General features: G+C 45.7%; 1 protein-coding gene across 1 annotated transcript in view; it reads right to left on the bottom strand.

Annotated features, from left to right (window-relative positions):
• Positions 1-17,562, bottom strand: part of INKA2 (inka box actin regulator 2) — a 31,022-nt gene extending 13,460 nt beyond the window's left edge. The window contains exons 1-3 of the mRNA XM_065403428.1: positions 17,538-17,562; positions 5,045-5,139; positions 4,625-4,726 (exon numbers count right to left, since the gene is read on the bottom strand). Of these exons, the coding sequence (XP_065259500.1) occupies positions 4,625-4,726; positions 5,045-5,139; positions 17,538-17,562 (222 nt within the window). The remainder of the gene's footprint in view (positions 1-4,624; positions 4,727-5,044; positions 5,140-17,537) is intronic.
• Positions 17,563-17,939: the final 377 nt, after the last annotated feature.

A 17,939-nucleotide genomic window follows, 5' to 3' on the forward strand; every position in this document is an offset into this window, starting at 1 on the left:
CACAGATTTTGGTAAGTTGTCACGGGCCGCACATTTCTACTATATTAGTGGAGGGGGTGCAGGGTCTGGGAGGGAGTTTGGTGCAGGAGGGGGCTCCAGTCTGGTACAGAGTGTTGGGGTACAGAAGAGGGTGAGGGGGTGTGGGCTCTGGGAGGGAGTTTGTTGCAGGAAGGGGCTCTGGGCTGGGGCAGGAGATTGGGGTGCAGGAGAGGTTGAGGGGTGTGGGCTCTGGGAGGGAGTTTGGTGCAGGAGTGGGTGCAGGGTCTGGGAGGGAGTTTGGGTGCAGGAGGGGGTTCTGACCTGGGGCAGGGGGTTGGGGTGCAGGCTCTGGTTGGCAGGTGCTTACCACAGGTGGCTCCTGGCTGGTAGCGCAGCAGGGCTCAGGCAGGCTGCCTGCATGCCGTGGCCCCACGCCGCTACCGGAAGCGGCTGCAGCCGGTATGTCTCTGAGGAGGGTGCTGGGGGCAGGGGCAGCACGCGGAGCCACTTCCCCCTCCACCAAGGGAGTGTAGAGACATGCCAGTAGCAGCTTGCCGCTTCTGGGAGCGGCGTGGGGCCACCGCAGGCAGGCAGCCTGCCTGAGCGCCCCGCTGCGCCGTGGGACTTTTAGCACTCAGAGATTGCGAGGGGACAGCCAAAGAGCCTGGTGGGCTGGACAGAAATGTTAGATGGGCCAGATTTTGCCCATCCCTGGCATAGACCATCTTCAGAGTGGAAATAACACGTAAAGTTATTACGAGAGTAATTAACCACTGGATCAATTTACCAAGGGTTGGGGTGGGGTTTTTGCCCCCAAAATATCTTCTCTAGGAATTATTTTGGAAAAGTGTTTAGGCCTGTGACATGCAGGAGGTCAGATTAGAGGACCACAATGAGATCCCTTCTGGCCTTGAATCTATGAATCTCTCCACCTAATCAATACCCTATCTAGAGAACTGACTAGCATCTCACGCCTTCTAGTACTACTTTGCTCAGAAGAAGGCAGAAGTCCTGACTTGCACTCTGATGCCATGAGTGTCAGTTACTAAAATAAGTTTGTATCTTAGTGTAATGAAAAATTGGGGAAAACAGCCTGATCCTGCAAAATCTTAAACTTGTGTTTAATTTATGCCAGGTAAGTGGTCCTATTGAAGTCAATGGTCGTAACTTTACACCTTGTGAGAGAAGCGTATGCATCAGCCTTTGCAAGGCTAAGGCCTTAGTTTTATTAATAAACTAATATTTTTAAAAAATATTGTGTGTAATATCCTGTATTACATAATGGCAACACTTAAGATGAAGGAGAGGATTTTCCTGGAGGCTTTCAAGTATCTATTTTTTGGCTTTCACATTAAATGCAAATATCCCTCACCTCTTGCAAGTAGACTTGGAACCTATCAAGATATCAGACTCCTACCCGCAAAAAACATGCACCTGTTCTAAAAGGCTGCTGTTGGGTTAAAAATCAAGGCTAACATTTTCATATATGGGTGCCTCTTACATCCATATTTTAGCTCCTAAATAAAAGTACTGCTCTGATTTTTGAGATGCTGAGCCCCAGGAGTTCCCACTAATTTCAATAGGGTTCATTTTCATAGACGTTAGCAGCACTGATAATCAGGCTGCTTTTACTTAAAAGCCTAAATATGGATTTAGGAGACTAACTTTAAGCACACAGGTTCGAAAATATTGGCCCATGTTTTAAAAAAAATTCCTTTCCCATGTTCTTGGTAACACCTTAGAGTTCTCTGAGGTTGAAAGAATTTTAAATGTCTAATGTGCCTGTCCAGTGCTCCTTTCTGCATTTTGCTCAGCTTGTGTAGTGCCCGTGAACTGGTCACTTTCCTTATTCCCTTTCTGGTTCAGGTGCCAGCTAAGGCACAGCTACAACGTTGCCCAGTACAGACTCCAAAGGGAAATGCTTAAATCCAAGCAAAAAGCTTTCAGTGAGATTTGTATTACAAAGCGCAAGGGGATATTTCTACTGATACAGTAGATTCTGCCATCCTTACTCATGCTGATCAGCCCTACTGAAATGAACTGGGCTACTCGCAGAGCACAATGCTACTCTATCAGGGCCGGCTCTAACTTTTTTGCTGCCCCAAGCAAAAAAAACCCCAAAACACTGCCCCCCCATAACACCCTCCCCAGCGCCGCCCCACCGAACCAAAACCAACCCCCCCGAGCGCCGCCCCGCCGAACCAAAAACAACAACAAAAAAATACCTCCGAGCGCCGCCCCGCCGAAACAAAACAAACAAACAAACAAAAAAACCCCGAGCGCCGCCCCGCCACCCCAAGATTGGCCGCCCCTTACAAGGTGCTGCCCCAAGCATGTGCTTGGTCGGCTGGTGCCTGGAGCCGGCCCTGTGCTCTATGTGAATAAGAGTGGCAAAAAAATCCACCCAACATTTGGAGGCAGAGCTTGGCCTGACTATGTCCCTTTTAGTATTAGTCATTTTCAAGGAGCCTTCTCTGGGCCAGATTCTGCCACACTTACACAGAGTAACACCATACTCCACAAGTAGCCTCAGTTATAGGTGCTACTTAAATAGGCAGCAGTATGGTAGAATCCAGTCCCATAGGTGCAAAAGGTCCCAATCCTGCAAAGACTGGAACAAGTGAGTAACTTTACCCATGAGCACTCTGACTTCAATGGGATTGCTTGTATACGTAACATTATGCATGTGTTATTAAATGTTTGCAGTTTTGGAGCCTTAACCTTGGTGCTTGTTATAAACTCCAGTTTGAAGCTGAAGATTATGTTGCTCTTGTAGTCACCTTACTGGTATCAGGAAGTTTGTATATTTCAACCTCCCACCTACCATTTTTGCTTTGTTTTCTTTTGTTCTTACTGTTTATCGGTATGACATGCATTTCCCTTCCACACACACACACACCCTCTGGCTTCTTATTGAACTTTCAAACCCATTAATTAAAAAACATCCAATTCTTTCTACTAATCCACCAGTAACAAAAAACAGAGTATCAACATCTTCTGCTTGTGGACAAGCCCAAGCAAGTTTCTGCAAGCAACATAGCCTTCTAAACAGAATCTGTGTGGTGGGGGAGGGCGTGAAACAGACTGTGCTAAACAAGACCAGGGATCCCATCCTAAAGAACAAATATTTTCAAAAAACCCCAGATTTAGAAATTGCAACTGCACATACTAGACTCCCATTCAAATAATGGTACACATCCCATTCCGCTAACCCTCTTCCTATTGGTACTTCCTTTTTCACTTTCCAACCTCGCTGGTGTGTACTTTTCAGTGCAAACCACAAAATCACTAGGACTCTAATTTGCCTTGTGTTCTATTTTTCTGAGACAGCTGGGTTAACAACATCTGACCAATCAGAGGCTAAACTCTGCCCTTTGATTTACACCAATGCAAACTGGAGTAATTCCACTAAGGTCAATGAAGATATGCACAAAAATCATATGAGGGGTGCTAATGTGAATCATTACTTTATAAATTCAACTCCATGTAACTGTACCTAGGGTAGAGCAGATTTGTAGGCACCCTTAAAATTAGATGAAGTGGCTGGGAAACAGAATGCCTGGGATTATATGCCTGTGTTCTGCAGACTATTCTGCTCAGGGATATTCAGTGACAGAAATACTGGGTTTGTGAGGGATGTGTTTAAAACCTTATTGATTAGTTCACGGTTGGCAAGGATGGGGAGGGTGAGGTGAGGGGTAAACGGCAGATCTTACCCAGCACGTAAATATTACCTGATGTGTGCATGGGACTAACAGGTTGGGGTGTGAGGTGGTGGGAATTTCTATTTAAAATCCTACAGGCAGACATGTGTGAGTTGACCTAGTCTGCAGCTATAGTGATTAGAAAGTTCAGCATTGCCCCATAGGCCACATTTTAAAAACAGTGAATATAAGTGGCTTCAATATTACTAGGCATACATGTCTGCATAGGAATATTTAATCTTTAGGGGGATTTTAGTCTTTAGATTTCAAACCCTCCCTCCTCAGAAAATTTAAAAAAAAAACTATCAGAAAATTGTACTGATATCGTCTGGATTTATGGTTGATCCCGACTGACTGTAAGAGGCACTACGGGACATAAGTCCGGGGGGCTGACTGGACAAAAACTGCCTTGGGTGAGTGGAGAGTAGGTACATGCCCAGTGACTGGAATTAAAGGAAGGCACCCTTCAACTCCTCCGCGGGGAGGGGGTGACACACAAGAAGGTAACCAACATAATCACTCTACTGCAGTGATGCTCAGACTGAGGCACCAGGGCTTCAAGTGGCTCTTGAATGTGTCTCCTGCAGCTCCTGATATAAAAACACTGAGTGATTAATTAACGGTGCAGGATGCTTTCCCTATGTTATTAACCAATTGTAGAATACTTGGTCAGTCGTTTTGCTGTGAGATACATAGTTATGAAACGCCTGTGTCTCTTGTGGGTAATGCTGATTGCTAATTTGGCTCCTGAACCACTTAGGTATATCGCTGCTCTGTTTAGCAAATGACCAGCAGAGCCCTGCAAATGCCCACAGGTGGAGAGAATCACCCAGCCTGAGTTGTTCAACAGTCAGAGGCACGGGGCAGGCAGTTTTTGAGTTCCTCGTTTCTCCCCATGCAAATCAACCCCGGGCCCCCTCTCTTTCCCCGGGGTCCCTTACCAGCTCCTGTTTCAGGCGGCGCAGGTAATGATCCATGTTTTTCTTCTCCATCCTCCCAAGTTCAAGTCCGCTTGTGGACACCTCAACCAGCCAGAGGCGCAGCTTGCACCATGCAGCTCACAAAAGGCTTTCTTATTTCCCACGCAGCCCCGGGGTGCCCGGAGGCTTCCCTTCACACGCCCTTCCACGCCAGCATTTTCAATGCAACCTTCCTACGGTTCAAAGTTTCTCCCTCTCCCGGGGGGAAAAGCAAACCCAGCCCGGGCTCCTTTCTCGAGCACACACGCGCTGGGGGAGTTTGCAAAGGCAAAAGCTCTCGGGGAAGAGAATCCTCCTCGCCCTGCCGCTCAGTGCACTTCAGCGAGCCCGGGCTCGCGCGGCTGCCCCCTCTCCGCCCGGGGAGCCCCGGGCTGCACCTACCGCGGCCGGCGCAGTGTGCAGCAGGCAGCCCGTGCGCCGCTCGTCCTCCCCGCTGATTGCAACCAGATCCCCTCTGCAAGCCGCGGCGGCTGCAGCTGCGGGCACATGGCAGTGACATGGGGATCCCCCATCCCAAGCTGCTGCAGCGGCTGCGGGGGGCGGGAAATCTGCTGGAGGGGGAGGTCTTAGCAGAGCCGGGAGCCAGCAGCTAGTGGGGCAGAGGATGGGGTCAGTTATGGGGGCGCTTTGCACCAGGACCGCTCCTCCAGCTCAGCCAAGCGCCGTGTTTTTGCACGTTTACTCTAGGAGATCTCGTGCCCGCAAAGCAAAAACATGATTGTCCTTGAATGGAGTTTCAAAATTCCAAAGCTGTGGCGGTGGGTCCCTTCGGAAACAGGACCCCTTTGGCAATATTGCCAGCCCCAGCCCTTCTAATCTCCCCAGGCAGGGGCCCCATCCGAAACCATGAGATTTTAAACATCATACATCGGGTGGGTTTTATTTGCCTCCTGGCATGGGCTTGTCGGAGTCACATTTCAAGTTTTTTCTCCAGAAGTAGCAGGGCTAGAAAGTAGAAACTTTTTTTAAATAAAAGCTGAGAGTCTCCAGTAATCTCCTGACTTCAGGCTGTGACTTTAAGAAAAACAGTAAATACTGAGATACGAGTGGTAAAATCGGAAAGTCAGCAACACTGATTAGTGGGCTAATTTTTACCCCAAATTATCCTGTCCTAGCATAGAGCTCTGGTGTTTTGTTTTGTTTTTTTAAACTATGGCCCTGATCCTGCAAATTGCTCTGCAAGAGTGAACCCCTGACAGCCCAGAACTACCCAATCCACACCCTCATCACAACATAGTGTGAAACTCTCCAATTTTGGATGGTTCAAATTTGCTTTAACTCTTGCAGCGCCGTTTCAATTTGTCCACACTGGATCTTGGCGTGAGTGGGTGCAAGCCTCTCATTATCAGATCAGAAGTAAACGCAGGGGGAACCTGCACCCTAGTTCTCTGATCTACTCACCTGTGCTGTGAGTTTCACATGTTGAAGAATTGATCATATCAAAATGTTAATAACTGACAACTGGGGTTCTCCTTGTCCTGAGTGGGAGATGTCCCAACCTATGACTCTTGCCTAAAATGTTAGCCAACAAGAACTGGCCTAGCTACAAACTTTCCCTTGAAATCTGTCTATTTCTCTTGGCTATCTATAGCTGGACACCTCACATGGACCTGTTCAGAGCAGGGTATGTGTTTCCCTCGACAGCCAAGCTCCCAGGTTTGAAGAGCCACTTAGTGATAGAAGACAGAAATGGTGGCAACATATTGAGGGTATTAGCTGAAAAGCCTGCCTCTATTAATGGTACCTTGGATGACCTAACTTTCCTGTTCTTTTTCTGTGCCTCACACAGGGACCTCCTTGCAGGGAGAACTGCAGGAGTCTCAGATTCCGGTTTTCCATGGATGATTTTGGATCTAATTTTTCCCCCTTCTCTCTGTTGCCAGTTTTATAGCTATAGTGTGTTACTTCTCCTTTATCAATGATGTTAAGTGTGCAGATAGCATCTAACACACATTATTATTATTATTTTATTAGTCTATTGCATGCATTCACTGCTGTGGTGTCCATAGCCCCTGTAACTATACATCCCCATTAGTAAGGAACAGGAAACTTATTTGCCAGCTTTGAACCAGACTGTTGTTTCTCAAGTGTTTATCTCAAGTGATTCTAATGTTTATATTAAGTTTACCTATATGAGAAACATTTACATTAAGTTTACCTATATGAGAAAAGTGCACTGGTATAACTTGAATAGGCTTCGAAACCAATATGGTTAAACCAATGCAAACATCTGTGTGAAAGCTCCTGTTTGGTACAGGCCTGGCTTCTGTTGGTTTAGTGTAAACCTCTTGACTTAAGATAAATGAAAATAAAGCAGTTTCAAACTGAAATAAGTGTCTACACAACCTTTTGCACTAATTCAAGTATGCACAAATTCACACAAATTATACCTGTGCAACTTTCTCACTGGGACAAGCCTTTAGTCTTTCTGCATCTTGCAGACTAAAAGTACCTCCTGCAAGAGATTGGCAACTTTGCTGAGACACAATTTCAAAAGCGGCCCTTGATTTTGGTGCCTTTGTTCTTGGATGCCCACCTTGATGCCTTTGGCCTGATTGCCAGAGGTACTGAGCTCCCATTGACTCCAGCTGAGGCTGACCAGGGTTGTAATTTGAACAAAACGTTTTGGAAAATATATGCAGTTTCAGGGGTTCCATTAAATAAGGCGTGGAATGGACTGAGACAGGCATCAAGGGGGATTGAATTCTTCTCTCCTTAGGCTGCCACCTCCAGGCCTAACAACCAGAGCCTACTGCTCTAAGACATGCCGTAGGAATCCCGAAAGATTGTGTGGTGCCTGAGCAGATTCTCCTTAGTACCAGGTCTCAGAGAAGGCGAGTGCCTCCTCTGAAATACTAAGCTCTCCAAGGAATTTAGCGAATGCTGTTCTAAGTGTTTTAAAAATTTAAATACTTAAAAGGTCAACGTGGCTGTTCCAAGCACTAAAATCTGGGTTAAACCGTTTTAAATTGCCCCGTGTGAACAGTACGCAGGGGCAGGATTGGCCTGCTAAACCCAGGGTTGTGAGTTCAATCCTTGAGGGGGCCACTTAGGGATCTGGGGCAAAATCAGTACTTGGGCCTGCTAGTGAAGGCAGGGGGCTGGACTCGATGACCTTTCGGGGTCCCTTCCAGCTCTGAGATAGGTATAGGAGTTCACATTTACATGGCATTTAGGCAAGAGCAGTGTTCTGAAGAGCCCATAAGAAATTTGGAGAGCACAGCAACTGTGTCTGACAGCACGCACACAGTGAAAAACATTTAACCTTTGTTTTGAGTCTGTTTGTTGCAACTAATTTGGGTCAAAGATTTTGATCTCACGTTTAGATCCAGAATCTGCTCTGATACCACCCAACCCTTAGGGACTGCTCACTCCCAGTGAGACTGTTCAGGGAGTTAAATTTCCACAGGAGTATGGGGGATCAGAATCCAGCCCTTAATCTCCATGTGCAGGGAACTCTCACTAGAGGAGGGAGGTTCTGGACCTCTTTCTCCAGAGATTTTCTCTACTGTGCGTACGTCTGTTACACTCTGTAACAAAGCCACATCACCACTTTGGCCCCAGGTTCTCCACTGCCCTGCGCCTTGCATCCAGTCTGGTATGGCTGTACTCTGCACTTACTTTGCACTAGCACAATATACAGGACAATGGAAAATAGGGCCCTTGGTCTCAAGGAAAAGACACATGGGCGGGGAGGGAGAAACCTCAAGATCTTTAGGGCGGAAAATAGAACATGCCTTTGTGTGGTGCATTCATTTTTCATCAGAAATTCCTCAATCCTTCCCCTCTGAAAAACATCCCTCCCTCTGCCGCTGAAGGTTTCTTTATCTGCATTTGTTGTCTTCCCATTAATTGATCTGGTTTCTTAGTGCTTTTGCTTGGCTGTTCTTTGTTGAACTACCATCAGGGGTTATCTCTGAATCTTGACTCATTTTCTATCCTTTCCAGCACTCCTAAGCTAAACCTTTCAAAATGTTTTATCAATCAGGGTTTCAGTGTGGCCTGAATTGCACCAGCTTTGTGTAAATCAGCCGAACCAAGAACAGCCAGCCAGGAGAAATTTAAGAATATGATCATTTTAATAATTTAGGCTTATATTTGTGCATAATGAATTAAATTGTCCCTTAAAATCTGACCAATTAGTCAATTAAGCTATTAATCACCTGCACTTTATGCAATTGTGGCCTTTAAAGATCTTATGGTGAAAAATCACAACTCAAGTAATTCCATTCTCCCTCCCTAAATTCCCCCCTGTAGCTGCAACTGGATATGAAATTTTTCATACATGTCCAATTTTTTTTAAAGTTGTTGTGTGCTGTTCTGTTTAAGAGACAACTGGGTTTTGGTGATGTGAATCCTGTACATGTAGGTTGAAAAGCAGCTGGGGAGACTTCTATATAAAAGCTTCTGTAGAATTGTAAGGGATTGTTTGTTTATTTAGCTATGAGGAACAAAGTATCACCAACAACTGTTATACAGGGCTATAAAACGGGTCAATTTTATGGCAAGATAGCCACATCTTAACTGTGTTAACATTGATCTCATGATGTTGATGTCTCAGTATCCCTCCCCCATCATTGGTCAAATAGTTCACTCTCTAGCTTTCATGTCCCTGCAACCTTTTTATTAGTCAAATTAAAATGCAGTTTATACCATACAGTATTTTACTAAAATTAAAGTAAAAGTTTAAATTTTGATTTCAAACTAGAGACGGTTTACCAGTCCTTATTTCATTTCCAGCTTTGGCTGATCTCAAAGAAGTGGCTTATTGAGCCTAAAACTGGCTTACCTGGGTGAATTTTCTTTTTAAATAAACACTGAGCCACTAGAATGGGCTATACGTGCATCTATACATCCATTCATCTGTGTGTAGTATTAATATTTTATTATTACCTGATATCCAAAAGCGTGTTCGGCAGCAAGCAATAAAGGTAAATAGTGCAAGGGCCTTGCCCTGAAATAGCTTACAATTTAATTTCACACATGATGTAAGGAAGACGATGACAAAAGAGTGGGGCTGGGATGTGAGAGGAAACAGAGGCACAGCAGTAATATCATGTGCTTACCTAGCATGCATGGTCCTTAAAAAGCCTCTGGCACTTTTTCACAAGAGTGAGGAGTGTTAATTCTGGTGTTCTGGCCATATTTTGCCTACCTAAAATTCCTCTGGCTGTACAATATTCTTTGCTTTCTGTCCCATATTACTGTATAGTGTTCCCATGAGCTTTTAAGCAGTATATCTGAAGTGATCCCTATGTATCATTTATGTTTCAGCTGAAACTTGTAAAGCTTGTTGGGATCCTTCAGGATGAAAGGCCCAGTTATGGACCCAGTGCCGTCAGCAGAAGGGCACTGGCTTGAGCCTTTTAAGACTCTATTTATTATTATTTATAGCAGCTCCATACACTAGTTCTGTTGGGGGAAAAGGCAAGACTTTGCCAGTTATTTAAAGCAACAGAGATGTAACTGCTGTCCCAAAGACTTGTTACTTACTGGTAAATGGCCATGTGTCTTTTTCATAAAGAAAATGAATGCACAGGATGCTCAGAGTCACGACGTTCGATCATGGATATGAAGTCAGTGTGTGTGCCACTATCAATGGCCCTTTTCATTTTAAAGTGCTTTGATTTATAGAGAACAAAAATAGTCACCATGGCAATATAAACACGTGTAAATACCACAACCCTGAGAGTGAGTCAGACATGCTGAAGAGGACTGAGCAGTCTCAGTGTCTTTCTGCTAACACATCTGGGGTGGGAGGATAAGATTATCTCACTTTAAAAATATATCAAAGAAACCAAGATTTGTTCTGAATAATTCTGTGTCCTCTCAGATACTGAAGGCGAATCCTTCAAAGCTAAACATGCCAGTCTGATAACAAGCGAGAAAAGGAATGAAAAATGGACACAAAGGAGCAGGGGCAGGTTTAGCTTTAACAACTTTTAAATCTAAAATATATATATATATATATATATATATATTTTTTTTTTTTTTTAAACCGACAAACCCTGGTTCGGAAAACCTGTGCAATTTTACTGGGAGTGGCTTATCCCATTATTTCAAAGGGACCACAAACTTTGTTCAGGTGTCATTAATGTAATACAGGTTGAACCTCTCTAATCCGGCACTCCCTGGTCCAGCAACATCCGTGATCCGGCATAGGCGCCGAATTCGTGGGTACACATGGAAAAAAATTAGTGGGTGTGGAGCATCCACCAGCGCCAAGCTCCCCCCTCTACCCTCCTCCCCCCGTGCCTCTTGCGCGCCAGCAGCCCCACACTTACCAACTCCTCATGCCCAGAGCTTCCGGAACACTGCGAACAGCTGATTCATGACGTTCAAGCTTCGGGAGGGAGGGGGAGGACCTGGGGACGGCTTCGGAGCCCCTGGGCAGGGGGCCGGCAGCCAGGACCCCGGGTGGGAGGCAATGCTGGGCGCAAAGCCTGGGGGTGCTGCAGCACCCCCCACACTCCTACTTCTCGCGCCTATGGAGACCCACTGGCATTCTGCATTGACCTCCTGTGGTTCGGCAAATTCTCTGGTTCGGCGCCGGTCAGGTCCTGAGGGTGCCGGACTAGAGAGGTTCAACCTGTAGAAATATATGGTGAGAGGAGGAAGGATAGTCTTGTGGCTATAGCACTGGCTCGGGAGACTCTGGAAATCTGGTTTGGATCTCAGCACTGCATAGGGGCTAAAGCAGGGCCCAGAAGCATACAAGAAACCACAAACCACACCCCTGGCCCTAAGCAATCTGGCTCCATCATTAATGGCTGTGCAAAGACCTGCTTGTGGATTTAGGGGAGATCCCAAATGACCCCCCCCCAAAGTCAGAGAAACGCTCCCATTTACTGTTTGGAGTTTTCTGGCAGGTGTTTATGCTCAGCATCACCTGGAATTTGACCCTTACAGCCTAAATAGTCTGTACCCAAAGTAGCTTATTGTAGATTCTTAGTTGATATGTTACAAGGCTAAGGGGGAGGAGAACAAGAGAGAGCCCAGCCAGAGGGATCATATAGTATACGTATGTAAAGAACAAAATATCGTTTTAGCAGAGAAAATCACATCAGTTCTGCCTGGGCTAGAACTTCTGAATGGCTACGTCCTTCCAGATGGGAGCTCTGTGAAAGTCACCCAGTTTGGAACATGATTTACTTAAAAATGATTATATTAGGGTTTAAAAGGGATTAAACATTGTATTAACAATGTCACAGCATGCACATCACAGTTGTTTGTAAGATTACTTCTCTTTATATAAGGCCACTATATATATATATATACATATATATATATATATTCAGAAGGAACATTAATCTAGTGCAGAATTAAAACAGTGTATGTCATTTGTGTTTAACAACAGCGTAGGAAAGCCTGGCTTTGGCAAAGGTTCCATCAGCTATTCCCTGCTCTGGGATTCTCTTTCTTGTTCACATTATAAGCTCTCTGAGCTAGGGACTATCTGCTCTGTGTATCTTTTTACAGTGTTGAGCATGTTCTCAGCGCTTAACAGCTAAAAATAATAAGCTTAAATTATGTTATAGCTCATAGGAATTGCTAGACTGAATCAGACTTGAGATTCCTCTGGTTCCCCATCCTGTCTGGACTAAGGAAATACTCTGTCACATCATGTGTAGTTAGACTGTAGAACTCATTGCCACAGGAAGTCATTGAGGCCAATCACTTGGCGAGATGTTAAAAAGGGATTGGAGATGTATATGGGTATTCAGAGTTACCATAATTAATTAAACAAAATAGGATGTGATCTAACATGGGAGGCAGATTAGTTAGGTGACCATTACAGATGGTAGCTGCACTGCTGTCTCTTCTTGGGGATTCTCTGAGTACACCCCGCAAAGGTGTGAGGCCTCAGGCCTTTACCTTTCTTGGAGTGGAATTCTGCAATTCACCCACTCTCAGACCAGGACCTGGGTTACAGGTATCAACTGTGACTAATTCAGCAGGTCCAACTTTGGACCCTGCTGAGGTTTCTCTTTGAGATCCCGAGAGACAGCATATGGTTGCAGTATACAGAAAGAGCATTTTCAAAACAAAACACGATTTATTTTGCCCTAAAGGGTACACAGTGCTTAAAAAACTAGATTTAAAATAACTAAGAGGCCTACATGCATGTTCCCTTACCTACGCTTAGCTTTGCTCTGGTTTATTCCCCATCTCTAAGTTGGGAGAAGCAGCCTACACTGCTTGCAGCCTGTGGTCCCCTGTCTCTGAGAGCTTTAGTCAGACTGTCAGCCTTTTCCACTACAACCACACTGCAAACAGCCTTTTCACTGACACATCCTGGTCAGCCTCTCTGACCGCCTGCCCCCTCCCAGCACTGTGGCTGAGAAGTCTCTCTTCATGGCTATGAACATGGCTATTGTTTGAGGAAATGCTCCTTGTCTAGGACATGGTCTTACCTTTCCTGGGTTCCTTAACAACCTCCCTTTTACAGCCTCCTTTAACTCTGTGCATTCAGGCAGGTAATAACACCAAATTGAACAGGGAAACTGAGTTACATGATATTCATAAAAAGTAATACAGGCATTTTCCCAGCTTGTCACATCATACATCTTAATGCTGCAGGGTTGTTATATTTTCCTATGAAGCATCTAGTACCGGCCACTGATGGAGACAGAACATTGGGCTAGATGGTCCTCAGATCTGATTCAGTCTGGCAATGCCTGTGTTCCGGTGTCTCCAGAAGTGGTCAGTAACAGCCACTTCAGAGGAATAAAATCTGCACTAGGCAGTTGTGAGGGCCAAATTTATCTTCTCTGCATCTGTTACTCTAGAACAGGTGCATACATACACTTCCAAACAGCAGCATTACTCTGTGCCCAGTTCAGACTGGCAATGCCCGCACTTCCTCCTGTTAGGTGCAGGGAGGACTGTGTACGTGTGTAGCTGTGTGTGCCCAAAACAGTGGGATTCCCCCCCGGACTGTTAGGATTTGTCATGGGGGAACCTGTAGAGCACCTTCTCTGCTGGTTTTAGGGGAAGAGAGGACTGGGACAGAAAACCTTCCCCACTGTCCCCAGGTTTTTTTGCATGTACCAAATCAAATTCCTGGTGGCTAGAATTTGGCCCTATTTCTAATGCAGCATAAAACCATCATGCCCATGCTATAACCAGCGATCCTGCAAGCTGCATCCATGTAGGCAGTACCTGTGCCCATGCAGAGCCCTGTTCACTTGAATGGAGCTCAGTGCTGGTGTAAGCCTACACACATGGAAGAGCTTGCAGGATCGGGGCCCTAGTCAGTAAAGAGTGAATAATAAACTCCAGCACAGTCTTTTGCACGGTTGCCCTGAGAAACTCAAAGTAACTCCTGGATTTTATCCCCATGATTTCTCTCCCTCTCTCCCCACTTCGAGAAATCCCTCTTGTACACTGCCGCAGCCTTAAAACAGTCAGGAACTCTGAGAATGGCACATCCCAGAAAACACAGCTTTTACATGTAATTTCATCAGATTTAGTTTTTAATTTTAGGGGGAGAAATGGTGAAAAATCCAGGAGATTTGGAGAAGGGAAAATGTGGTTTTGAAACGTAAAGATTAGAAAGCAAATAAAGAAACATGCTCATAAGCCCCCAGGGGAGATTCTCCTGTTGGAGGAGAATAATAAAGAGATGGATATAGCCACAGGGAGGGAGGAAGGAAGGAAGGAAAGAGCATAATGGCTTAGTATGATGGATACACATTTCCTTTCAGATGAGTGTCTCTCTCTTGCAGAAGGTCTGTCCTAATATAAGATGCCTACAATGCTGGTGGCTATATTTCTTGGCAAAGGTGCAATTTAAGAGAATAAACTAGGTTGACAGAAATATTCCATTTCATAGCAGGCAATGAGCTCTCTTTCAAGCCACTCTGCAGACTGTGTAGTCTTGACTGTGGGTCATTTGCGAAGCTAGCAGCATTTGTAATGCAATTGGATTCAGCTGAAATGGAAGTATACCTGCTCATTGTCATATTTTGTGAGGTGCATTTGTAGATTGTCTAAACGCTAATTTCCAGAGTCATCTGTGCTCTAGGTGATTGGGGGCAGAATGTGTATGTGCTAGTTTGATTTATGGTAGTGTAATCGCCGCTCGACCAGGGGTGTTTCTACAACGGATAGGGATGCTAAAACAATTATGCAGTGCTCCTGTAGGCAAAACACCATGCTCTCAGTCACCAAGGTAATGATGCAGGTTGCAGTCTTTAGACTGTGAGGCCCCAGTCCTGTATGGAGACATCAGTGGGTCTCTGCATTGACACAGGAGTCAGTGGTAGTGGATCCCAGCAGAGACTCATGAACAAAGTTTGGGAAGTGCCATTTATCAAATATTGCCAATTCTAAGCATTCAAAAATCTTTAGTCAGGCCCCAAAGCTCATAAAATTGGCTTTAAAATATGAGATTTTAAAAATGATAAATATTGGGTTTATAAAGATTTATAATCTCATGCTCTGATCCTTTAACTGCCTACATGTGGGAAAGCAGCAGGAGTGGGACCTAAATTCTTTGACGCTACAGGGAAAGCATCAGTGGAACAATAAAGCTGCCAGTTATGTCACGTGGTTACTCAGCATATAGCCATTGGGCTGATTCTAATAACCCTTCCTCCACCCCAGAGCCTAGTATAGAGTCAGAAACATTTAAATAAATAAAAAATAGCAGTGCCATTCTGAATTAAGATACTGTGTCTGAAGAAAGAACAGGAGTACTTGTGGCACCTTAGAGACTAACACATTTATTTGAGCATAAGCTTTCGTGGGCTACAGCCTGAAGAATACGCTAATAACAATACATCACAAAGAGAAATGATTCTGTATATTTAAATTGCCTAAGATGCATTACAAGATGCCTCCTACTAAGGGTAAGAAAAATTACTGCTCAGAACATATAAATCTGATCAACTGCTGTTTTATCACCTCTGCCCCGCTCCTCCCCCAGAGAGCAAATGCTTCCTGCTGCCCTTCATTGTCTGTTTAGATCACATCAATTTAATTTAAAAAGGTTACAAGGGATTTTATTTAATCAAACCATTTGCCACGTCCATATTTCTAAAAGGCTCCTTGTCTCTCTCAGGACCCAGATTATACAGTGATAATGATCTCTTGGTTAGACATTTACTTCCCGTTAGGAGCCAGCATGGAATAATAATAAAAAGCCCTGCTGACTAAAAATGGACTAGGGGCTGTATTTTTTTTTTAAATCAGTACAAACACCTAACAAAACCTCACCTGAAAAATAAAACATGGAGCTAATTTGTGCGCGCAGTGTTATCACCATGTTGGTCCCAGACCATACTGCTCACCCCTGAAACCAGTGTCGACCCTCTTCACTTCAACCAGTCCAGGATTTGACCTTTATTGTAGTGAATGCTCTCTTAAAAGCTTTTCTCTCTCATTCACCTTTGGTTCCCAGCTCCACTACTGTCATACCCAGGCCTCAGAAGGGCTGCAATGCCTGTTTGTATCAGTTGGGCTCTGGTTTTGTAAAACAGGGCCTATCCAAGAAGTGAAAAGATTCAGAAGACAAAATTCTCGCTCTGGTTCATGGCAGTAATGATGATCGATGGTGTCTGTTCTCTTTCCTGATTAACCCACTTATTGGTGCTTTAGTTTAAGGGCATCTAGTAGGAAGAAGGTTGTTGACACTACTTTGGAATCATGATCAGGTTCAAACTTCCCATCCTCACTTGAAGGTTCCCCATGACTCAGCCCCCACAGATACCTCTCCCCTCATTTCCTCCTCCCTACTTTGCCCTCCTACACTCTTCTCATTCCTCTCTCCTGAGCTGACTGCTCCTTTTGAGGCCTCCTCCCACTCCTGGCCTTGTGTCTTCTTTCACACTGCCCCTGCACTCGGCACAGCCTCCCACTAGCCCTGTGCCAAGCGTCCTCCCTGTCTTCCCCGGCCCACTTCTCTCCTGAAATCTCCTGTGTTGGTCTTGCTGAGGAGATCTCCACATCTGCTTGTGTTTTAAATCCACCCCTGCAATGCAGAGGCCTTGCAAACCTTTGTGTCTAGTTAAGGTTCTATCCCTAAAACAAACACCAATTGCATGTGAATGGCTGCATGGGTTCTGAGGGATAACTGGCTGCACATTACGGATCACTTTCTCACAGTTGCTTTTATCTGTGTATGTACGTATGTCATGCACAGTAGGAAAGTAGCAATACTGGGAACTACTGCAACTTCAACATCATCACTTCGGCTGGGAGGAAAGAATTGCCGGGCGCTCTAACGAAATTAGTTGAAAGGAGTTGGTGTTGCTGTTCAGCCTGAGATGCAGCCAGTTTCCTCTTGGGATCCCAATTTCAAAAAGAAATCGGCTCCTTTAACAGTCTTGGCTAGGAAGCTTGCAGCAGTGCCAGGCTGGTTCCAACGGCACCTCGAAGAATATCACATCTACCAAAGCTGTGGTAGCTCATGTCAGCCATGATGTTTTTTTTCTCCTGCTCCCACTGCAAGTTTCCATCTGTGTGTGATTATTTCCTCTGCAGCTGGGTGCAGAGACAAATTTTCATACAGACATCTATACTGGGACTCCTTTTCCCAGAGGCAGTGATTCTGCCAAGAGCACTGCTGCTTCGGGCACTGAATCGATGCGGTTCTTCTCAGCTTCCATCGTTCCAAACTGAATTACCCTTTTTCTTCAATGCCAAATCTATATATTCATTTATTATGCTGTCCGCTTCAAGTACCAAACTGGAACCTGCTGCAGAAACAGAAGCATAGGAACCTAGGATTTGCCAGACAGGATCAGACCTGTGATCTATCAGTCCAGTATCTGTCTCCGACAGTGGCCAGCACCCAATGCTTCAGAAGAAGGGGCAAGAAACCCTGCAGTGGGCAGATGTGGGATAATCTGCCTTCTGTCCTTAGAGTTACCATACGTCCGGATTTCCCCGGACATGTCCGGCTTTTTGGTACTCAAATCCCCGTCCGGGGGGAATTGCCAAAAAGCCGGACATGTCCGGGGAAATAGGGAGGCAGCATAAGCCAGGGTCCGCCTGGCCCCAGCACGACCCGCCGGGTCCGCAGTGCAGCCCAACCGCCCGGCTACATTGTAGCGAGCTCGGGCAGGGGAAGGGGGGGCGCAGCCGCAGAAGGCGGCGAAGGGGCCGCTGCTGCCCCCGGAGGCCGGGCGGACCGCGCGCCCCAGCCGAGCCCGCAGGACCACGGGGAGGCCGGGCCCAGCCAACGGCTCGGGCTTCCCTCGCGGGCGGGGACTCCCCGGCCACTGGGGGACCCTTCCTGCGCCCCCATCACCCCGCGCAGCAGGAAGGAGGC

Source organism: Emys orbicularis, chromosome 4, assembly GCF_028017835.1.
Source record: "Emys orbicularis isolate rEmyOrb1 chromosome 4, rEmyOrb1.hap1, whole genome shotgun sequence".
Taxonomy (NCBI): domain Eukaryota; kingdom Metazoa; phylum Chordata; order Testudines; family Emydidae; genus Emys; species Emys orbicularis.